Source organism: Antechinus flavipes, chromosome 2 (assembly GCF_016432865.1).
Source record: "Antechinus flavipes isolate AdamAnt ecotype Samford, QLD, Australia chromosome 2, AdamAnt_v2, whole genome shotgun sequence".
Taxonomy (NCBI): Eukaryota; Metazoa; Chordata; class Mammalia; order Dasyuromorphia; family Dasyuridae; genus Antechinus; species Antechinus flavipes.
The window spans coordinates 613,191,024-613,216,008 of record NC_067399.1 but is presented as its reverse complement, the minus strand read 5'-3'; the positions used below and the strand labels follow the sequence as shown (position 1 = coordinate 613,216,008).

At 33.7% G+C, this 24,985-nt stretch overlaps 1 protein-coding gene across 2 annotated transcripts in view; it reads left to right on the top strand.

The window, feature by feature from the left end:
* TM9SF3 (transmembrane 9 superfamily member 3) overlaps positions 1-24,985 on the top strand; it is a 61,044-nt gene that overhangs the window by 13,540 nt on the left and 22,519 nt on the right. The window contains exons 2-6 of one of the 2 annotated variants that reach the window (XM_051981764.1): positions 5,064-5,259; positions 8,175-8,297; positions 16,280-16,440; positions 17,498-17,575; positions 23,768-23,899. In XM_051981764.1, the coding sequence (XP_051837724.1) occupies positions 5,064-5,259; positions 8,175-8,297; positions 16,280-16,440; positions 17,498-17,575; positions 23,768-23,899 (690 nt within the window). The remainder of the gene's footprint in view (positions 1-5,063; positions 5,260-8,174; positions 8,298-16,279; positions 16,441-17,497; positions 17,576-23,767; positions 23,900-24,985) is intronic. The other variant, XM_051981763.1, reaches the window with a different exon arrangement.

The window sequence follows — 24,985 nt, the reverse complement described above, 5'->3', positions numbered from 1 at the left end:
TTTTAAATTGCATTTTTATTGACCTATGTTTACTATTAACTCCTCTCCTCTCCTTATAGAGAACCATGCTTTCTTATAGGGTAGAGACTAGATCTGTGATTTCAATGATACATGGGGAATCAATTTTTTTGTTTCTTTCATTTTCAATAGTATTTTATTTTTTCCAAATACATTCAAAAGATGAATTTTAAACATTCATTTTTATAAGACTTTGTATTCCAAATTTTTCTCCTCCTCTCTTTTACTTCCCCCTTCCCAACATAGCAAACAATCTGATTTAAACATATTTCCATATTTGTCATATGCAAGAAAAATCAGACTGAAAGGGACAAGAAACCAACCAACCAGTTAAAAAAAAAGGCAAAGTACTGTGTTTGGATCCATATTGTCTCCATAATTCTCTCTGGGTATGGCTATCATTTTTCATCCCAAATCTATTGGAATTGGCTTGAATCACCTCATTCTTGGGAAGAGTCATGTCCATTCCAGCTAATCATCACATAATCTTTTGTTGGTGTATACAATGTTCGCTTGGTTCTGCTCACTTTACTCAGCATCAGTACATGTAAATCTCTCCAGGCCTCTCTGAAATCATCCTGCTGATTGTTTCTTACAGAACAATAATATTCCATAATATTCGTGTACCATAACTTATTTCAACTGATGGGCATCCACTCAGTTTCCAGTTTATTGCCACTACAAAAAGGACTGCCACAAGTTTTTTTTTAAAATAACTTTTTATTGACAAAGCTCATGCCTGGGTAATTTTTTTACAACATTATCTCTTGCACTCACTTCTGTTCTGACTTTTCCCCTCTCTCCCTTTACCCCCTCCCCCAGATGGCAAGCAGTCCTATATAAGTTAAATATGTCGCAGTGTATCCTAGATACAATATATGTGTGCAGAACCGAACAGTTCTCTTGTTGCACAGGAAGAATTGGATTCAGAAGGTAAAAATAACCTGGAAAGAAAGACAAAAATGCAAGTAGTTTATATTCATTTCCCAGTGTTCTTTTTTTGGGTGTAGCTGCTTCTGTCCATCCTTGATCAATTGAAACTGAATTAGCTCTCTTTAACAGAGACCCACTTCCATCAGAATACATCCTCAAACAGTATTGTTGTTGAGGTATATAATGATCTCTTGGTTCTGTTCATTTCACTTAGCATCAGTTCATGTAAGTCTCGCCAGTCCTCTCTGTATTTATCCTGCTGGTCATTCCTTACAGAACAATAATATTCCATAACGTTCATATACCACAATTTACTCAACCATTCTCCAATTGATGGGCATCCATTCATTTTCCAGCTTCTAGCCACTACAAACAGGGCTGCCACAAACATTTTGGTACATACAGGTCCCTTTCCCTTCTTTAGTCTCTCTATGGGGTATAAGCCCAGTAGAAACACTGCTGGATCAAAGGGTATGTGCACAGTTTGATAACTTTCTGAACATAGTTCCAAATTGCTCTCCAGAATGGCTGGATGTATTCACAATTCCAACAATATATCAGTGTCCCTGTTTTCCCACATCCCCTCCAACATTCCGCATTATCTTTCCCTGTCATTCTAGCCAATCTGACAGGTGTGTAGTGGTATCTCAGAGTTGTCTTAATTTGCATTTCTCTGATTAATAATGACTTGGAGCATATTTTCATATGGCTAGAAATCGTTTCAATTTCTTCATCTGAGAATTGTCTGTTCATATCCTTTGACCATTTATCAACTGGAGAATGGCTTGATTTCTTATAAATTAGAGTCAATTCTCTATATATTTTGGAAATGAGGCCTTTATCAGAACTTTTGACTGTAAAAATGTTTTCCTAGTTTATTGTTTCCCTTCTAATCTTGTCTGCATTAGTTTTGTTTGTACAAAAACTTTTCAATTTGATATAATCAAAATTTTCTATTTTGTGGTCAGTAGTGATCTCTAGTTCTTCTTTGGTCATAAATTCCTCCCTCTTGCACAGGTCTGAGAGGTAAACTATCCTATGCTCTTCCAATTTATTTATAATCTCATTCTTTATGCCTAGGTCATGAATCCATTTTGACCTTATCTTGGTATACGGTGTCAAGTGTGGATCAATGCCTAGTTTCTGCCATACTAATTTCCAATTTTCCCAGCAATTTTTGTCAAATAATGCGTTCTTATCCCAAAGAGTGGGGTCTTTCAGTTTGTCAGACACTAGATTATTAAAGTTATTCGCTGTTTTGTCCTTTGAACCTAACCTATTCCATTTATCAACTAGTCTATTTTTAGTCAATACCAGATGGTTTTAGTAACCATTACTTTATAATATAATTTTAGATCTGGTACAGCTAGGCCACCTTCATTTGATTTTTTTTTTCATTAATTTCCTTGAAATTCTTGACCTTTTGTTTTTCCATATGAACTTTGTTGTTATTTTTCTAGGTCACCAAAATAGTTTTTTGGGAGTCTGATTGGTATAGCGCTAAATAAATAGATTAGTTTAGGTAATATTGTCATCTTTATTATATTTGCTCGCCCAATCCAAGAGCATTTAATATTTTTCCAGTTGTTTAGCTCAGACTTAATTTGTGTGGAAAGTGTTTCTTAGTTTTGCTCAAAAAGTTTCTGATTTTCCTCACAAGTTTTTTTTTTTTTTTTTTTTTTTTTTTTTTTTTTTTTTTTTTTAAATATGTGGGGCCTTTTCCCTCCTTTCTGATCTCTATGGAATTCAGGCCCAATAGTGAGACTTCTGGATCAAAGGGGGTACATAGTTTGATAGCCTTTTGGGCATGGTTCCAAATTGCTTTCCTGGATGGTTGGGTCAGTTCACAGCTCTATCAACAATTCATTAGTGATGAAATTCCTGCTTAAGGAAAATTCTTTCAGTGCAATTCAGCATCTTGGAATCTTAGAATCTTAGTCTGAGAACTTCTCTTGGATCACTCAGCCTGGAGGGTTCTTCCTGGCTTTGACTTTGGCTCTTTACTATACCACATAATACTGACCATTTTATTGAAAAAATATGCCATTTACTTAAGAAAAAATAGGTTTTTATTTTTTTTACTGTAGAGAGCTATTAATCTCCTTTATAATCTGACTCTGTAGTCCTACATTATTGTTCATTCTTTGATTTTTAAGGATTTCCTTCTGTAAATTGCCTTTTTTTCTTTTGCTTTTATAATAGGAACTATTAAAGTAGCCAGTATAGGAGAATGGAAAGTAGCTTTAAATATTCTTTTCAGTGTGCTGTGATTGTGCTTTAGGAAGAAGGTATTCTAGAGGGTATAAAGTTTTGATTGGTTAGAAAAGTTGATAGGAAATGGGTATTAAAGGTACAGATAATAGCCATGTATGTAAAGATACTATATGGTTTATTGGTGAATATTAAGAGCTAGGTATAGATCCCCTGGCAAATATTCAGAGTTAGAGAGTTGGTTTGGGATTAGAGTAAAGCATCTGGCAAAATAAAAATTAATACTTAAGGAATGCCTAAAAAAGGTATGAGAACTAAAATAGGGGGGAAAACCCCCCCAGAAATAATGGGCACGTGAACAGAATAAGGTACTTTTTGACTTTATTCCTGTGCTTCTACCAGCATTGAGATTCACAGATTCTCAGTATAGGAGAGAGATATGTAGTTTTTTAATGGTAGCCTCTTTTAACTTTTTTGTGCTATTTAAATTGATTTAATTTGTACATATCGTTTTAATATTCTTAACCTATGTCAATTAATTTTTGAAATAATCAAGTAGCGGGAAAATTAGAAATTCAAAAACTAGAAGGAATTTTGATCACATATGCAAAATTTTATAGAGAGAAGAAACCAAGATTCATAGGAATTAATTGATTTTTTTCCTCCATCAAGCCAGTTAGTGACTATCAGAACTAGTACCTGGAATTAGATATCTTGATGGATAATTGATCTTAGATGTTGGGGGAAATAATATGACTAATAAGAATAATGACTGAATCATTGTTTACAAAGTATTTTCACCACAACAGTACTGTAGATTAAATATTGAAGATATAGTCAGGAAATGCTCTGGCTTTTAGAGTTTATATGTTTTACCTTTGGTCATATAATAAGAGTTGGAGCTGAGACTAAATTTTTTGAGGTTTATATCATGGGAAAACAATGTTGGAATAGATAAACTGTGACATAATGCTGTACTAGAAGTTATATAGAAGTCTAAAGATGAAATTTCATAAATATGTATTTTTTACTTATTAATCTCATCTTTATTGGTGAAAGAAACCAATAGCTAAAATTAGTTTTTTGGACTGTCTTTCAATCTTGTGTCTCTTGGTTTGCTAGTTCCAGCAGTGAAGAGGTACAACAAGTCATGATGAGGTACAACAAATCACTAAGGTGGAGAGGTATCTGGAATGAATTCTTAGACTTAAACGTTTCCCCGGGCAAGAGACAAAGCTTTATTACAGTGGTTCTCAAAGTCTGGTCCAGAGCATCCTCGGAATCTCTGAAACCTTTCAGAGAGTCTACAAATTCATAATTGGTTTTTATTTTTAATGTGATCAATATCTATAACTATAACCCACACAAACAAAAACTCTTTGGACAGATCCTCAATCATTTTTAATAGGATAAAGCTATTGAGAACAAAAGTTTGAGGACCACTGCTTTATTATGATGCTTTTAAAAGTGGCAGAGTTTACTAATGAATTTGCAATTGATAAGAGGGAAGATGGGACTGGACTTTAAACAGTTATATCTCATTTCTTTAGTAAATGGTGGTTATGACCTCCCCATTTTTATAAGATAGCCTTGGAAGTTGGGATTCAACACATAGCTTATAAGTTAGCAGTGGGCTTCAATACAGGATAGTTCTGTCTGTACGTAATTCCACAGAATCATTTTGTTTCTCACAAGGGCCCACTTAGATACTGGGTGCAATTACGGGCATAGTATTTTGCTAGACTCCATTCATTCCATCAGTAGTATAGTGTGTGTGATTGTTTGTATACATGTATGTGTAATATAAGGAATTAATCTCTGTTTACCTTAGATATTTCTGACCAAAAAAGTACAATACTTTTAAGTTTATAATTTTATATTCTAATGTGCTTTCTTTTTAGTACCAAGATAAAGAAGAAGTTGTTTTATGGATGAATACCGTAGGACCATACCACAATCGACAAGAAACTTATAAATACTTCTCACTTCCTTTCTGTGTGGGATCGAAAAAAAGCATCAGCCATTACCATGAAACACTGGGAGAAGCTCTTCAAGGAGTTGAGTTGGAGTTTAGTGGCTTAGATATAAAATTCAAAGGTAACTATTTCAGAATTTACAAATTAGAAATTAGGCATTGGGAAATGCTTTAATCTGTAAATTAAATCTTTACTTAGAAAATTCTATACTTGGTTTTAATAAAGATTTTGAAACTTTTAGAAAACTTGATAGCTGGACTACTTTTTATAATCTATTTAGAAAATTTAAATAACATTTGTTTTCTTAGAGTTTAACTGACATTCTTTTTCTAGCAACCTGTAAATGTTTTTTGAATTAACAGAGGACTATGTTGAGGGAACTGGGTATTATTAGCCTGGAAAAAAATACTCAAGGAACATGTGATCAATGTCTTCAGGTATTTGAAGGAGTGTCATATAGTGGAAAGTGAAAGATTTAGCTTGTTTATTTGCCCCCATGGGGTAGAACTCAGACCTGTGGATTGAAGATGTAAAAGAGACCAATTTAGGATTGCTATGAGGAAGGACTGGGAATAGTTAGAGCTGCCCAGTAGTCGACTGGGTTAATATGTGAGGTGATGGAATGGGAGGGGAAGCATGTGCTCTAATTGCTTGTTCTTTGCTGAGCACTAGGAGAAATGCTAGAGATACAAATAGGACAGCAAAGATGTGCCAGCAGTGCTTAAATTGGTCACATTCTCATTGGATGAAACATTGTACAAAGGAGAATGTGTTTCGGTGGCCAGTGGTTTTTTTAGGGCCTGACAGCAAGCAAAGTAGATGGCAAGATTGCGGGGCCATGAGGATTATAGAGAACATAATAGCAGGGCAAATTTGGGTCCATGTGCTGATATAGACTTGGACTCTAGGGCACCTCAGATAGAGTTAGGGATTAGATAATGTGTCCTGCACTGGTGGGAGTGGGAAAAATTGGCTTTTCTTAGGCTAAGACAGAAGAAGGGAAGGTCCTTTGTGCTTCTCAGTGGTTACCCATTATTGGTTCTGTCTGCTCTGGATCATTTTAAGTAGATAGGAGCTCCTGATAGATTACTAAGGAAGAACCCAGGACAACGATTTGGGATCACTCAAAGTAAGGGGTGGGTGTAGATGATGATTTAGCAGATGATAATAAAGACTTATTAGACAAGGAGAAGATGACCTGTCTTTGCAACTCTTCCAATGTTGAACTGAATTGTGTGTGTATAATAAGTCAGATAGAATTTTGATTAGCATTTCTCTTATGATTTGGACTGATCTTTCATGTGGTTTGCTGGTAATTTGCTGGTTTTGAACAACTTTTTATGTGATTTATTAAAAGTTTTATTTTTAAAAAAATCATTTATTTCATAGGATCAGCATTGTGGATTTCAAGACCCATTTCTCCTTTAGGAGATTGTGCATGCTATTCTGATAGATATTATGTGAAAGTTATGTCTTTTATGTACTGCAGACCTTTTCTTTAATCTGTTTCTTTTTAATTGCTATTTTTTAGTCAAAATTTTTTAAATCATTTATAAAATCAATCCCATTAAAAATTTAATTTTTTTTAGTGACTAAAAATTTTATTTTTCTCTCTACTTGGGTAAAAAGATCATTCCTTTTTTTTCTTTTACTTTTTATAGATTAAGAAAATTTTGATCTTAATGAAGTTAAAGTTTCTGTAGTGTATATATGATGTAGGTTTGGCCCTGAATTCAATTTTTGCTATGCAACTTTACAAATTTCCTATGAGTTTTTTTAAAAATAAGTTTTTATTGATATCTTTGGCAGTTTCTATCAGTATAATTTCTCCAATGTCCTTCCTCCCACTCCCAGAGAGCAATACCATATATAATTAAAGGCAAAAAGAAGAAAATTAACATAACTGTTCAATTCCTTGAAAAAGTCTGAAAATATGTGCCATGTACTATACTTATGATTTTCCCACCTGTGGAGTAGGAAGAAGGTATCTTCTCATATTTCTTTCTTTCTTTGTTTTTTGGAGCCATACAATTCTACAACATTTATTTTTGATAGTTTTTTGTTGTTGAGTTTTGCTTTTTGTTTAACATTGTTATAATCATTAAGTAAAGGGTAGCTAGGTAATAGTGGCACAATGGGTAGAGTGCTAGAGCTAGAACCAAATTTGGCCTTGGATAGTAGTTCTGAGGCAAGTCACTTACCTTGTTTGCCTCATTTTTCTCATTTGTAAAATATGCTGGAGAAGGAAATGGCAAACCACTTCATTATCTTTGCCTAGAAAACTCCAAGAGTCAGATGAAACTGGACAATGTTGGTTGTCTTGTTCTGCATGTTTTATTTTGCATAAGTTCATTTAAATCTTTTCCATGCTTTACTGCATTTGTGGTATTTGTTAAAATATATGCTTCTTAAAGAACTTTTCTTTAAATTATACATGTATAGATAAATGCGGAAATATATTTAGAAGAATTTCACATATTTAAATTATATTGTATTACTTGCTGCCTTTGGGAGTAAGGGAGGGAGAAAAATTTGGAGCACAAGGTTTTATAAGGGTGAATATTGAAAATTATCTTTACATGTACTTTGAAAATAAAAGGCTATTAAAAATAAAATAAAATATACATACATAGTGCTTTCATCTTTATTACTTGAATGAATTTATCATCCATAGTTTAATAATTTAGTGACTGAAATAAAAATTAATAAATAATCATTTTTGTGGGCAAAATTTAAAAGGAAAATTAAAATTTATTTTTCTGAGAATTATTAACTAACTTATTAAGTTATGTAGACTGACCTCATGAAGAATCTTTTTAGGAGCTCAAACTGATGATCTTTTTATCTTAGTAGGCAGTGTATTGATCATTTTAGTCTCATCTTACTGTTACTCCCCTCCTATTTTATAAGAGATAAAACTACAGAAAAGTTTTTAAATTAGAAAATATTAAGCTTAGGAAAGGTGACTTTTTTAATGTGTGTTTTTCATTGTATATCTCACAAATTTGTGGTCTAATTAGACTATTTTAACTTAAGCAGATGACGTGCAAACCAACTACTGTGAAATTGACTTAGACAAAGCGAAAAGAGATGCTTTTGTATATGCTATCAAGAATCACTACTGGTACCAGATGTACATCGATGATTTACCAATATGGGGTAAAGTATAATTTAAAGTTCATTTTGACATTTTCTTTATCAGCATTATTTATTTAATCACTTGCACTGAATTGGTTACTGCCTTTATAGTGATTAAAGTAATTCTCTATAATATTTGCATCGTGTATAAAAGTAATTCATTTTAATATGTTGTCTTTGTCATCTATTACTAATGAATAAACATTAATCTTAATAAAAACCAAATTAATGAAAAAACTAAATCCGACATAGACTTCCCTAAGGAAAGAACATGTTTTACAGAGTAAAATTAGTAATTAAGACAGAATAATAAGCTCTTGTGAATATCCTTTACTTTTTCTTATGCTTTTTCCAAAATTCATTCAATCTCATTCATTTATTTGCTCTTTCTCCTCCGTAGGGGGTATGAATATATAGAATCATGTGTTGGGCAAATATAGAACACCAAAACTTAACCTGCTAAGCAAATATTCTACTAGTTCATCTATTTCCTTAGCTAGGAGAAGTACTAGTAGATGGAAATGAGGGCAGTAATTAAATACTTTCATTTTTTCTTAGTGACTGAATTGAATATAGGGCAGGAACTTTAAACTTTGGCTCCAGGTTACATTTTAATTGATTCAGCAGTTGATTTCATCTTATAAAACTAAGGCTTACAAGTAAGCATTTACATAGCCTTCAAGTCAAAGTGCCTACCTTTTATAAGAACATAAATGTTTAGTTTTAATCCTAATGTGAGAAAAAAAAATTTTTTTTTTAATTTAAGTGAAGTCTTTGTGGCTTAAATTAGCATAAATGTTATACAAAATACAAACTACACAGTTATATGGGGTTTTCATAGTCAGTTTCTTTGACTGTGATTTTCTCTTAAAGCTATGGACAGAGACAAATCTAGTGATTATTATTCTTTAAGCTGTGAGTGAATAATCATGCTATTTGAGCATCCTACCATGAAAACTAAGGTATTGTATTATAATCATATAATATTTTCAGTATGGTTTACCTGGCTTATGTTTATTCATTGTTGTTTGAATGTGTGAATGGTAAACAGTTCACATAAATGGCTATATAAAGTATCAGGGTGGCAACATGATGTAGTTGAAAAAATCTTGGATTTGGAATCAAAACAACTGGGTTCGTCTTCCAGCTGCATAGTGAGTGACCTTGAACATATTATTTCATCTTTCTGGGTCTCAGTTTCTTTGTCTGTTAAATGAGATCATTTGAGATCATTGATCTAGATGATCTCAGAAGTTCTTTTCAGATCTGTTCAGAACAGAACCTGTTCTTCTTAGAATCTTTTTTTTTATATTATGTGTGTATACATATACACATACACATACATAAACACACATACACACACACACACACACACACACACATATACTTTCCAGTTATATATAAAAACAATTTTTAACATTATTTTTAAATATTTTGAGTTCTAAAATCTCTCCTTTTCTCCTTTCCTTTCACCTTGAGAAGATAAGCGATTTGACTTGGATGATACATATTAGCCATGTTTTGAGAGAAAGCACGACCAAAAACCCCCAACATCTCCAAGTTTTAAAAAATGTGCTTGTTTTCAGACTCTCATAACTTATTTCTTTGGCAATGGATAGCATTTTTCATCATAAGTCCTATGGAATTGTCTTGATGAGAATAAGTCATTCAGAGTTGATCATTGTATAATATTGTTGTTATTATGTATACTATTCTCCTGGATCTGCTTACTTCACTTTGCAACAGTTCATATAAACTTTTTCTGAAAGTATCTCGTTCATCATGTCTTAAAGCACAGTAGTATTCCATCACAGTTATGTGTAGAGGACTGAAACTCTTGAGTCGTTGCACTGAGGTTGGTTCAAGCACTTAGGGCTAATTACTGATTGAACAGTACTCTATGGGCATATGCTCGGAAAATGGTCCTTCCCACTATCTTGTGCTGGCTCAATAATTGTTGTATACAGAGGATTGTAGGAGGGACTAGGGGGTGGAGTAAGACTAGCCAGAGTCAGTCTTTGGCAATAGACGAGCTAGAAGGCGGTCGCGGAGATTCTGCTTCCATCCTGTTCAATCCTGCGTCTAAAGACCAAGAATAAAGACTAAGGACTTTTGCTTATCCTGACTCCGGCTGATTCTGGGGTGTCCTGCATCTCTTCAGTTATCAATTCTTTGTCACTATAAAAGGAGCTGCTATAAATATTTTTGTACATACATGTTGGACAAGGTTCTTAATCAGGAGCCTGAACTTCCTAATCTCTTTTAAGGTTCCTTTTAGCTCCAAATTCTGTGATCATTTACGGTGTCTGGTGGGTGTATTTCTGTTTTCTATTATGTCTCCTTGGTTGGAAAGTTTAAGCAAGGGAAGATGAGTCAATTGCAGTGCTGACTCCACAGTGACCTTAGCAGGGATAGCTTGAGGTCTAGCTAGGTATAACAAATTGCAGTGACAGACTTTAATCAGGGTCTTTTTCTGTGTCTTCATGTATTTTATATATATTAAACTATGCTAGGTCCTAAGAACAATTTTTGGACTTATTGGGTTAGGAGAGTATTGTTATTTGAAGCACAAAAGCAAGCCAAACATAGAACATAAAATTATTGGGTGTTATTTAAATTCTCACAGGATAGTGGCTTCCTAATTTATGGGGTGGCAAATTATTGAGCAAAGTCCCCAAGCAGTGGGCTTTGAGCCTTTTTTTCCCCTCAGCACTGCCCCTCTGCTTTGTGCAAAGTGAACCATGCTATTAATGTGGACTGTTCTGGTGCTCATAATTGCTACTGGTGACTTGTGCAATCACTATATAATACATTTAATATGATATATCAAACCAATTCTCTTTTTAAATCTACTAATGACAGCGCTTCTTTAGAAGAACACCTTGGAAGCAAATCTAAACAAAATAATGATGTGGCCTAAGAAATTATCTGAATTTCTTAGTTCTTTGTGATTTGAAAACCAAGGAACGATCAACAGAATGATCTACTCTGTTCATTATGCTAGACTCTGAGAATGGTACAGACATAGAGAAGACAAGATCCTTGCCCTCACTGAGCTTAGTGTCTAATTGGTGCTTGTAGCAAACATCTACAATAAGTGATATGTAACAGCAATATTTGGCAATAGTAGGCAATAAATGATAAATCTTACAAAATTGTTAATGCAAATTGGAATAGTCAAGGCAGAAATTATTGAGGAAGGTTTGTTGGGAAGGGTACAATTTAGTATTTTTAAAGAGGGCCAGGATTTGAATGGATAAGGAGGGTGTATCAATCAGGAAAAATATAATGAACTGAGATATGGGAAGAAAGAGCATAAGCCTTTGCAGGGCAGAGAAGTAGGCCATTTGATTAGAGAGGGGTTTTATAGAAAGGAAATGTAGGGGATAAATTTTACACATGTTGACAACTATTCCAGATGTAATTTCTAGCCATGGGTATAAGAGTTAGGTGTTTATCTTACTTTGTGGACAGTGGGATGCCATATTCTAAGAATCTGACAAGGAAAACATTTTTAAAATGTTGCTAGAAGTAAAGTTGAAGTGGGAAATGTGCCAGGTATGCAATGTCACTAGTGCAGTGGTAGCAAGATAGGTGATAGTGATGTGTTTGAAAAACAGTAGGACTTCAGCTGTGCCAGAAATGGAGCCATGTATGACAGATGGAAAGACAATTTGAAACAAGGTTATGAAGGGTTTTAAAAGCTAAACAAAGGAAGTTATACTGATCCTTTAAGCAATGTGAGAGCCTTTGGAGTCTTTTGAGTAGAGCAGAGTGACATGGTCAGACTCATACACTTTAGGACAGTCTCTTCTCTTCCATAGTTGTGTAAAGGATGAATTAGATAGAGAAAGACTTGAGACATGGCAAAACCAACTAGAAAAGGAAGCTTTTTCAGAGTCCAAGTAAGAGGTGAATAGGATGTTTACTGGAGATATTGTGGAGAGAGGACTGGCAAATTTGATATGTGGGATGAACAAGTGTGAGGATTCACGGATAATGCCAATATTATGTTACTAAGTGATTGGAAGGATAGTAGTACTCTGAAAAGAAAGAGGTATGTTTAGAAGGGATTTTGGGAAAAATATAATGAGAATGAGTTTAGTTTTGGATTTGCTATGTCTCCAGAAACATCTAATTTGAGTGGGTGCTTAAGAGAGGTCCTATAGTTTGTGCGTATGTGTTTATTTGTTATAACACATGTATGTATATTTGTAAGTTATCTTTATAAAGGGGATAATTAAACTCATGTGTGCTAATGAAGTTGGTCATCCAAGTTAGAGAGTAAAAATAGAAAAGGACCCAAGACAGCCTCACAGAGGAATGATCAAAGTGGTATCTTATCAGCATTGCTGTGGTATAGACTAGATCGGAGGGTATATAAGACTCAAGGTGGGAAGATTTCATGGGAGACTATAGCAATAATTAAGGCTGAGGTTTTAAGGATTTAGATTCTGGTAGGGAGTAGTGAGCGTAAAAAGAAAAAAAAAGGAAGTGCAAAAACATTACTTTCATATGACCTATACTGTAAAGAAAAATCGGTAGCATTTGTAGGTTGAGTGGATATTGGCAGGTAAGAGAGTCAAAGATGATAACACGTTTTTGAGTAGCCTGGATTGCCGGGAAAATGGTAACAAGCCTTTCTAAATGTTTCCTTATCTGTAAAATGGGGATAATAATAAAAAACTATTATGCTCACAAGCTCTTTGAAGAGAGAGCTTGTGCCATTTTAGTATAGTGTTGACTTAGAATCAGGCGAGACTTGGGTTTCAACCAGGTTTTGGACCTTTAATAGCTGTCTGAATGGACAAGTCACATAATCTCTCTGAGCCTCAGAGACTCCATGTGTGTTATGGGTAGGGCTGGGCCTGGAGTCAGAAAGTTTCTATCTATCCTGAGACACTTAACTAGCTGGATGACCATGTGCCAAATCACTTAACCCTTGTTTGCCCCTGTTTTCTCATCTGTAAAGTTGGGGATAATAAGAGCACCAATTTTGCAGGATTATTGTGAGGATCAAATGCTTGTAAAGCACTTAGCCTCAGGGCTGGTACACAGCAACCACTACGTAAGTGCCAGCTAATATCATTGTTCTATTGTTCTTAATGCAATGAGTGTTCTTTTAAACTTATTTCATTATAATATATAGTCAGTTGCTGTGTGGACTTGGGCAGGTAGGTAGTTCAGCAGCTTAAGGCCTGCATGTGGAGCTTGGAAATGCTTGAAGTCCTTAGTTTGAAGCTAGCCTCAAACACTTAGTAGCTGTGTGACCCTGGGTAAGTCACTTAATCCATTTGTCTCAGTTTCCTCAGTTGTAAAATAGAGATAATAGTAATAGCACCTGTGTAAAGTTTGTTGGGAGAATCAAATGAGACAATATGTATAAACTGCTATATAACTTTTAGTTACTATTATTGTTGCTGTTGGACAAGTCACTTAACCTTTCTGAGCCTATTTCATAGTACTACTTGTTTCATAAGGATGCACTTGGTAAACTTTAAGATGATATTACATAAATGTGAATTGTTATTATTTAAGGACTGATCAATTCTGATTGTGCTTCAGCCAGAATCAAGAAAGATGTTATTTAAAAAAGGAGTTTGAAATAGGTCTTAACTTTCTGCTCGTATTTCAGTGGCATAGATTAATTAAGTTATAGACTATTGAAATAGTGGAAAATGGCCTCAATTGCAAGAAAATGTGAGACTTTACAGACTAACCAAATAAATGTTATACATTGTGATATCATTATCTAGGAATTCAGAAGAAAGGAAAGGGTCTTCAGTGAAGATTATGAAGGAAATGATATTTGTGGGATTTTGCAGGATGGATAGGATTTTTAGTTGCAAAGGAGAAAGGCTGAATTTAGACAGACCCTTACAGTCACCAAGCTAAACCTTGAAATTGTTAGTATGGTAAGTTGTGAGTATAAGCATTAGAGTCATATACTTTTAGGAAGTCTGGACCTTGACAGAGACAGTTGATCTGGAACATATCATAGTTACTTGTGCATTTTGCAGGGACTAAACATTTTTTAACTGGGGAAGAAAAAATGTACATGTGCCCCCTAAAAAATTAATTAGGACCTCTAAAATTCCTCTTTTATCTCCTTAAAAAGTATTATAATCCCTTGACAAGGTCAGTTCTGTCATAAGGAATAAATTCATTTGACTTGGTTAATTTCCTTGCTTTTAACAACAGGTAGAGATAATTGAAAATATGAGACTTAATGTTTGGAGTTAGAACTATGTTTTCTTCCAGCTCTGCTATTTAATATTTTTGGATTTGGTCAATACTTTATCTCAGTGGGTTTATCTATAAAAATAATGGAACATTAGGTGATGTTATGTGAGCTCTCTTCCAGTTCTAAATTTAAAATCTCTGATCCTATGAAGGTGTTTGAGGGGAAAAGAAAGGAAAGATTGAGCTAGAATGTGCAAAACCTTGAACAAATAGTTTGTGAAGTCAACAATGAGAAGACAAACTTGACAAATGGAAAGTAATTTTGTATCTCCTGCTACCCTCAAGTACATAGTTTATGCTTAGTGAATGGTTTTGAATGAGTTCAGTTAAAAATTCTAAGTCCCTTTCATGTGGTAGTGAATGGAATTAAAATAGTCCCTGTCCTCCAGGAACTTAAAATCTAATAAGGAAGATAAAGCATGTATGTTCACTAATTCTAAGTTGGTGTATTCAGAGTATAATGAGAAATTTGAGGTTGGAGAGATCTTTTATACAAAGACCTTCAAGAAACTGAAGTATTGGCTGAGGGGGTTGAAGGAATAGGTGACTGGAAGTGTTGATTGGTTGTTTATGCTTCTTACATTGACTTCCAGTTGGGGTCTTTCATCGTTTTGTCCTTTGTATTTGCTTGTGTTTCCAAAAAAAATAGAATGGTGGTGGAAAATTCAGGAATTCAAATTTTTAATCTAGGCTACCAAATGATTTTATTACTTTAAAAAAAATCATTCTCTTAGTGTCTGTTTCATTTTTGTCAAAATCATGGCACTTCCTTTCCTATATCATAGAATTGTAATGTAATTTAAGATAAGATAGATGTGTAGATCTCTACACGATTGTGAGCTAATAGACAAGGTAGGCCTTGCAAACAAGAAGATAGGGCTTTAGGACTATGTCTGACATATATTAGCTATGTGACTATGGATAAATCACTTAAGTCCTCAGTGCCCCTGCTAGCTTCTTTAAGACTGAATTATAAACAGATGGCTGTTCTGTATTATACTGTGAATTCCCCACACTGATGAAATCGTAGGACCGGTTAACAAAAATTTTTATCAGATTTGAGGGAGTCTCTTTCCTTCTAGTAGTAGTTATGGATTACCCTGAACTATACAACCAGTCTTCTTTTCTTCTTTATGACTTCTTATCTGGAATTGTAGAACAATTTTTTTTTCTGCTCTAAACTACTTGGCTTCTCTGAGGATCAACACACACACACACACACACACACACACACACACACACAGTTCATATTCCTCACAAACAGGTCTGAAGTTGATTAATAAGAAATTTATTGTAACTAAATACTATAACTTTTGTGTGTTTGATTTACTTGTTTCATCATCTTGAAATCAGGGTCTAATAAAGAAAAGGACATCTAGTACAGTTTTCTGTAGTGCACATAAATTCAGTTTTGTTCTGCAACACTTGCTTCTGTATGTAACAAAATTTGGCCTTAAAATTAGCCTTTTAGAGTAGAAAAACTATGCATGTTTTCATAATGCACATTATGAATTATGCTATTTTCTCTTTTCTAACAAAGAGTGCTGTTAAATACCACAAAGTTGGAGCCTACTGATGTTTGGCAGGACAGTTACAAAACAATTATTCTAAATAATTGGGCTTGATAGTATTTATTTACCTTTTTCCAATTGAATATTGTGGAAGTAACGTGCTCTCAGCTTTTAGGAAAACTAGAAAAAGATTTCTTTTTAGTAATTAGTGATACTGCGTTGTAAAATGTTAGCATTTGTCTTTTATAGGTATTGTTGGTGAAGCAGATGAAGATGCTGAAGATTACTATCTTTGGACCTACAAAAGGCTGGAAATAGGTTTCAATGGAAATAGAATTGTGGATGTTAACTTAACTAGTGAAGGAAAGGTGAAACTGATAGCAAATACTAAAATTTCAATGTCATATTCAGTAAGTATTAAAAATATACCATTCAGAGAGCAGTATTTAGTTCATATTCCTCACAGTTATTTGTTCTAGAATTGAAATAGATGAATAAAAAATTTGTTGTAACTAAATATTATAACTTTTGTCTATTTGACTTAATCTGTCCCATCATCTTGAAATTAGGTTGTAATTAAGAAAAGGACATCTTGAGTCCAGCTTTCTATAGTGCACATAAGTTCAGTTCTGTTCTGCAGGATTTGCTCTGGGATATAACAAAATTTATCCTCAAAACTAGCTTAGACTAGAAAAACTGTGTATGTATTCATAATACATATGAATTATTTTATCTCTTTTCTAAAAAAGAGTGCTATTAAGTACTCATTTTAACATTTGAGCCTATTGTTTGGCAGGGAAGATACAAACCAGTTTGCAATTCCTTCATACTCCCACCAGGTGGGATATGATCTGTCATTGAAATGTTCATAAGAGGGAAGATTTTTAACAATTGATGGCAAAATTACTCTTAATACTTTCTGAAATTGGTCAGGGTAAAAGAAAGTAACTTTTGTAGGGAGAGCCTTTCTTTCCTAATCACACTCTTTGACTTGGGTAACTAGAAAAATGAACTTAGTAGCCAATTTTCAATGTCTTTTTAAGTGTTGTATATATGTACTTTTGCAAATATTTGAAAAATTTTATTTATGAAATTCTTTTGGTGTGATCAAGTAGAAGTAATTCAATCTAAAAATGAAGTTCTCTTGGTTCTTATTTTGATTAATTTCAGATATTAAACTTATCCTAGATTAAAACATTAGCCAACAACAAATAGATCTTGAAAACTGAACTCTTGTCACTCTTAGAAGATGACAAATAATCTTAGAAGATATGACAAAGTTGTATTGATGTTGTATATATAGAGAAATATGCACTGACTCCTTTTTTTATACTTGTTTTGAAGTGCCAATAATGACAGCCATTTTCCATCCTGGCTCTAGTTTCTTAGTACTTTTAAATTTCTTTTAAAATTTTTATTCTAGTTCTTTGATTTTTGTAAATTATTCAAAATAAAATTTTATTTCAGGTGAAATGGAAAAAATCAGATATAAAATTTGAAGATCGATTTGACAAATATCTTGATCCATCTTTTTTTCAACACAGGGTATGTAAAATATTTTGTATATTTAAGCCATTTAATGCATATTAATTTCTTTCACTTTTTCCCCATTGAACTGACTTAATGAAGTATAGTGAAATTTGTAAGGCCATTCTTTGGAAATGAAACTTATTAAATGTCATTGATAGATAAATGACCATCCCTCTTTGAAATAAAATATAATTCTTTGAGATCTTAGTTAGATCTAACGTTAGAACATTAGAGTCCATAGGGTGAGTAGATAGAACATTTATTGGTACTAGGCTGCTGATCCCTGTGCTAAGAGTGTCCTGAAATCAAGGTCATTCCTGTCAGAAAGGTGCTTACATCTTAAAAGGGAAATTGAAAACAGACAAAGAGGAGCTGCTGAGGTGAGGGCAGTTATTGGAGGAGAGGGTACAAAGGAAGTGTGTCCTATAGGCATGAGGTGGGAAGGGAAAAGGAAAAGGACAGAAAGGGAAGGCTTCCTTGTCTCCAAGCTGGGGGGCTCGGGCAGGAAGTCTGAGTGAGCACATGTTGCATTGCAAGGTGGTCGTGCTGTTTTTGAGATGACTGATGGAAGATCTCTAGAGAGGGTACCCACTCACCAGCTTAGGATCAGGAAGTTGGGTATGGGAATCTGCTTCTCCCCCCCCAGCCAATTGTAAGACCCCCAGGCCCACTGCTTAACCACCGGGCTTCATTTCCCTCAGGTATAAAATAAGTGGGCTGGACTTGAGAACCTTCAGTTCTCTCTGATCCATAGCTGAATTCCTAGAGTGTCAGTAATGTCTTTTAGGTCTTGTATATTTTGCAGCTTTTTTTAGTCTCCCAGCTCTGAAGAAATCATGTGTTTCCCCTCTGAAAGCAAGAGGGCTTTTTATAACTTTATAAAAAGAGACAAATGAGAGCTGAGGATCGAGGGATGCCACCAAAGTTTAAAAACCTGAAGTGTGGAATAAGTTTTGTTTTTCTTCTACTACTTTGCTCATAGCACAGAGCTTTTGGTATGCCTAGGCTTTTGCCCAATCCTTCTATAGAGATCCCAGGCTGAAGTTCCATCGGAACTTCTATTGACCCATCCCTCTGTCATCTCTTCAGAAGAGAGCAAGGCTTAAATTTTTTCCATTTTGGAGGGAGGCACAAAAGATTATCCCAATAATCAGTGAAGTATATTTTAACTTGTTTATTCCTGGCTCTAGCTTTTACCACAGTCTGATTTACTGTTAGCACTTCTTATGCAGGTGAGGTGGGAAAACATGAAAATCTTTCCGCTCCCTCTTCCTTCAATTTCCTCCAAGCTCTTAGGGATGATGTTAGTTGCCAACTCAAGCTACTACCTGTAGTCATCTGACTCCTCTGCTTCTGTCCTACTCTTGTGATGACAATTGGTAGGGATATATGCCTGTGATATTCCCACAAACTTGGGAAGTGTCTGGTTGTTGCCTGATTAAATTCCAGAAAGTGTTGTTAAGTAGAACTCAATATAAATGGAATGTTTTGTTGAAAAATACATTATTAGTTATATTTAGGTTCCCATTCTGGATTACAGAAAACTTTTGTAAACAAAATAGAATACTAGAATTATAGAATTGTGGAACTGAAGAGAACTTTAAAGTTTCTCTAGTTTGGGGAATATTAATAATAACATGTTTCTCATTTGACACAGAAAAAAAGTTGAGACTCAGAGGTAAGATGATTTCCCTCCCCATGGTTACATTATCATTTGCAATTTTCTTTTTTTAGATAAAACTTTAGTTTCAACAGAACATACCATTCATCAAAAGAGAGAACTCCCTTACCTTGCACAATGAATCAGGGGTCTCTTGTTGGTATTGGTTGAAATGAAGAAGATGATAGAGCAGTGGCAGCAGCATTAGCACAGCTACAGTGGTGGGACTTTTTGATCTTTGAAAGGAATTTTGGGTAGTAACAGGGGTTACAGTGGTAGTAGTATGGGTGTGTTTGTACTTGTGTTGCTAGGAAAGTTTAAAGGCCAAACACTAACACTTTCTGCCAGTAAGGAATTTAAAATATAGAGAGATTTATATTTTTTCAGACATGGTCAACATTTTAAAGGGAAAAAAAGGTAAGGGCTAAGTAGTGAGCTCAGACTGCAAGTTTGCCTTGGTCTACCAATGTCTTTTATAGTTAGGAAGTCATTAGGTTTTTTTTTTGTTTGTTTGTTTTGTTTTGGGGTTTTTTTGCACTTAAATGTGCTTTGCCATGTTGATTGCAGTGTGGAGACAGCCTCTGTGTGAAATCATAAAAAGGTTATTGAACTTGGATGCTAGGACACTAAATTGCTAGTCTCATTTACGCTACCACTAGTGTCTCAAGTTTCCTAATCTGTTAATTGGTGATCATAATGTTTTCACTGAGAAGACAATGTATTCTGGCATTTAAGGAACCAGCCTTAGAATCTAGTAGGCAGACTGTGGTTGAAGTTCCATCTCTACTAGTCACTGTGACCTCTTGATGTCTCCATACCTTAAGACTTAGAATACTTTTCAGTTGCAGAATAAGTGCCTCTTAGTATTTATACATAGTACTTATCTGTGTTGTTAGATAGAATTTTCTCACTGGGAATTCTCCATCCTGAGGAAATCTCATGGCCTGGCAAAAAAAAAAAAATCAAAAATATTATTTGAACAATTTATTTCACAAAATTTTTGTGAAGATATAGTATGTTATAAATGGTAAAGTGCTAGGTAAAGTGTGTTGTTCTCATCATAGATTCTTAATAAAAATTGGGTTAATGATTGCTTTTTAGCCTATTATAAAAGAAATTAGGCTTTACTTATTCTCATAGGACTACTTGGTCAGGAAGAATAGTTTTTGCATAGTTGAGGGATTGTAGGATCCTTGGATTTAGGGCTGAGACGTTACTCAATATCTAGTCTGAATCCTGCATTTTAGAGAGAAGGAAATTGAAGCCCTAAGTGGTCTGACAACTTCCCTGAAGTTCACCTGGTAGTAAATAGCAGAAATGAAGTTTAAATCGAGCCCTTTGAAAATAGATCCTTTATCATTTTTTGGCTATTCCCCATTTAACTTCTGTAAATCATTAGTAAATTTGGTATTGTTGTTTAGATATAGCTTGCATGAGTGAGTGACAATTGAACTACTTCATTCCTGGATGTCCTATAGACTGTCATATTTTTGTTCTAAGATGTAAGTTGGTCATTTTGAACTTTGTCCTATAAGATCTCTTCCCATCAGAAGTTTTCCACTCACAGATAGGATTTTAATTTATACATAAAATTTCCCCTTTTAATTCAATTATTTTGAGTTTTGAAGAGAAGTTTTTATTGTACTATAAGCTGTAGGCTTCTTCACCGTAATTTTATCTTTTGGGAGCAAAAGGATAGCTTAATAAAATTGAGGCTGTAGGGTTTTTTCCCCCATTGTAGGTTTTTGTCAGTGATCTAAGTAGGGTCATAGTTCTGCTTTCATCTGTCTGCTAGATGTTTCATCTTGGATATCTTGTTGTCACCTTAAACTCATTTAACATCAAATTTTTTAGCTTCTCACCAAAATCATCTTCCTGTCATGACTTCTGTTATTATTTTTTCCAAGAAGGAAGAATACTCTTTTTGTTTGACTCTTGCTTTCCCACCATCATTGTTCCATTGAAATAAAATCATTTTGAATCAGAATATTAAACATTATCTATTAATAACTTTATAGGCAGTTTTGGAAAAATCTTCTGAAACATTTTTTTAAAAACACATAAACAATATAAATTCCTGTGGTTTCCTCACTGGGAATTGATTTAAAACATCTAAGTACTTCTTTATGTTATCATTTAATTTTTCCCTTTACATTCCTGCATAATATACTCACGAATAGAATCATTTCTTAGTACTAATTTATAGGTAACATAGAACTTATATATTATTAAGTATTTCCTGACTAAGTGAAATAATTTGTCCTTAGGAAAGAGATATTTGTAAACCTATACTGTATCCTCTGCGTTTCATATCATACATATATATATATATATATATATATATATATATATAAAAACCTGTTTTCAAAGCACTTAGTAAATTCTTAGGAAATCTTAATTTTTGGATATGGATGAATTAGAGTAGGAGGTAGGTTAAAGGAACAGAACTTAATTTTAAAAAATCCTTTACCTAAAACCCCAAAACTAATTTACTCTGGGCTAAGCTAGCAGAGAACAACTTTTTTTAGTTAATGTAATTAATGCCTATTATTTAGTACTTATAAGCTGTAGGAGATAATTATTATGTTATTTACTATAATGCTTACATTACTTATGAAATACTGAAATGTGGTCCTTGCCCTCACGAGGATCCTATTCCAACTGTTGAGACAGGACAAGATACATAAAGTAATGATAATGTTATCAAAACATGATTAAGTACTAAAATATGTGATTCATGTTATAAAAGAAGGGAAATAAGGGAAGCTCAAAACAGTTAAGAGTAGTTTTCATGTAGAATATGAAACTTGAGTTAGGCCTTTAAATTTGGGAGAGTTGAATAAGGGTAGGGGGAATACTTAGTTGAAAAAGTGTCCCAATACGAGCAGACATAGAGGCAAAAATAAAAAGGAACTGTGTGTAGGACAGTGAGATAGAAAGGAATGGAAAATAATTTTGAGTAGCTAGATTAGGCATGTTATAAATGTTACAAAACATCTGGAAAGTAAGAACCAGGCAATTTTTTTTTAAACAAAAAATTTATTAGTTATTTGCTTATTTTGCCAGGCAAGTTTTTTTAAATTAATTTTTCAATCAGCAAAAAACTTCCTTCTTACCCCCCCTTTAGCTCCTCTTTCTCCAAATAAAAATTAACGAAAAATAAAATCACAGTTACAAACATACATAGTCAAGCAAAACACATTTATTTTTGCATTAGTTATGTTTAGAAGGGGAAAAAAAATAAACATAGGGGGCTCTGTGTGTGTGTGTGTGTGTGTGTGTGTGTGTGTGTGAGAGAGAGAGAGAGAGAGAGAGAGATCTTGTTTTGCACTTTTAACTCTTTTACCCCTCTATCAGGTAAGAAGCATGGTTTCATTGTTACCTCTGTGGAATTGTGGTTGATTATTAGTCTGATCAGAGGTCCTAAATTGTTTTTCCAGGATTATTGTCACTGTATAAACGCTCTGTTCATTTTATTCTATATCAGTTCATACATACAGTTCTTGGCTTTTATTATTTCTTACGGCAGTATTCTGTGTCAATTTATACCCCTCAATTTGTTTAGCATTTCCTCTGTTGATGGTCCCATTTTTCTGTTACTTCAAGAAAAAGCTGTAAATATTTTAATATTTTTGTTTTGATTCAAAATACTCCTTCCCTTAATCTACCTTCGTCTCTATTTTTTCCTTCTCTCTGGCTTTTGAGTGAAATCTATCTCTATGGATATAGACCCAACTCTGGCGGGTAGGGTAAGGGTGTGTATGTGTATGTATGTGTGTGTGTGTGCGCGCGCAGTGCGCAGATGAAAATGTGGTTCAAGAATCAGTATCTTTTTTTTGTCCCTCCTCCCTTTTGCATAAACTTTAAATTGTATTCTCTGATTGTATGAGAGAATTTCCCTTAACCTTTCTTTCCCTTCCTTTCCAGTGAATTAGGAAAGCAGTGAACACTATAAATTTCAGATTATAAGGAAACTTTTAGATTATTTTTCTTTAATTTATGAGTATCTTAAATAGAAATGTGATCCACTGATAGCAGTTATAGCAAATGTTATCTTTTTTTTATATGACACACAATTTTGGTGTTCCTCAATTTAAGCATTTAGTTTGTTGTGGAGAAGTTTTCTGTGTATCATAATATGTCTAAAACTAGAATGAGGAAATTGCTTTTTAACAGTCAGTTGCTAGTTTAAGTCATTTATCCTCCAGGTTCTTAAAACTGTGGGTTGTGACTCCCATATGGGTTCTGATAATTGAATGTGAAGGTTGCAAAATTATGGTATCATCAGTAAATGTTTGCTTTATTTACCTATTTTATCTATTTTATATACTTACATACCTGCGATAACATAAACATTTCTCAAATAAAGAGGGGTTGCAAATGGGGGGGGGGAGCTTAAGAACCCTTGGTTTATCATATGTTATTGGTAATTTTTTTAAATGTAGTAAGTTAAGCTGTTGTGTTTATAAATAAAAATTTTATATTTTTATAAAACTTGTTGAATTTTATGACTGCTATTTTATGTTGGTAATATTTGTATTTTTTAGATTCACTGGTTTTCAATTTTCAATTCTTTTATGATGGTTATCTTCTTGGTGGGCTTAGTTTCGATGATTTTAATGAGAACTTTAAGAAAAGATTATGCACGATATAGTAAAGAGGAAGAAATGGATGATATGGTGAGTAAATATTTTCTAATTTTCCAAAGTTCATTTTAAAAACTTACATAAATTTATTAAGAAATTTTGAGAAGCATCAGAATATTGAATTTTTTCTTATGTTGAAGAATATTATTTAGGATTTAAGAAAATTAGTAATATTTGTTAAGTTTTACATGTAAATAGGGAAGATGGGTCTTTTTGTCAAATCTTTCATAACTTATTGGGATTATTTGGTTTATTAATATTTTGTGGGGGGTAAATGTTTATTAAGGGTGATATTTAAGAGAGTGCATCAGTTTTTAAAAATCGTGGCATGGTACAGCGATCACTGGGATTTGTAAGTAGGATACCTGAGCTATGTATGCTGGTTGTACTTTTAACCATGACAACCTTTCTTGAGTCCATTTCCCCATTTGGTTTAGTTGATTTCGAAGATCCATTCCAAATGAATATTCTATAATTGTCTGCTATTTTACCCTAGGGCTTTTCTAGCCTTTAACTAGGATTCTTGCATTTAGTTTTCATTTTTTGACTTACTAGTCACATGAACCTGGGCAAGTCGCTTCTCTATAAAATGATGATACTAGTCTCCCAATGTTTTTTGAAGATTAATGAAAGAGTGGTTGTGAAAGCACTTTAAAAATTTTCAGACACATGAGATTATTAATGTCATTGGGAGCTCCAAATTCATGGCAGTAGTGTACTCCACATATGATCCCTGTTTATGTAGAACAACAAGTGCTGCAGTACTAATCATATACTTGTGAAATTATCTTCTAAAGGAAGATTAAGAATTGCAGACAGTAACTTCTCCCAGGTTGATCTTTCTTCTTACTCTTTCTCAAACTTTTTTCAATCTCTATTACCTAAAATACCCAGGATTGGTGCTGTACTTAAGCAGATGACTTTGCCCTTTACTATCATGATATGTCAGAGATAACAGCTATTTTTTAATATGTGTTGAATTTTTTTATAAGTTTTACATATATTTTTAATTTTTAGGATGTTTTAATTTTGTTACCTTTATATATATATATCATATCATATTTATTTGGAAATATGTGAAATTGGGCATTTCTTTATAACAAAGAAAAAGTTAAAATA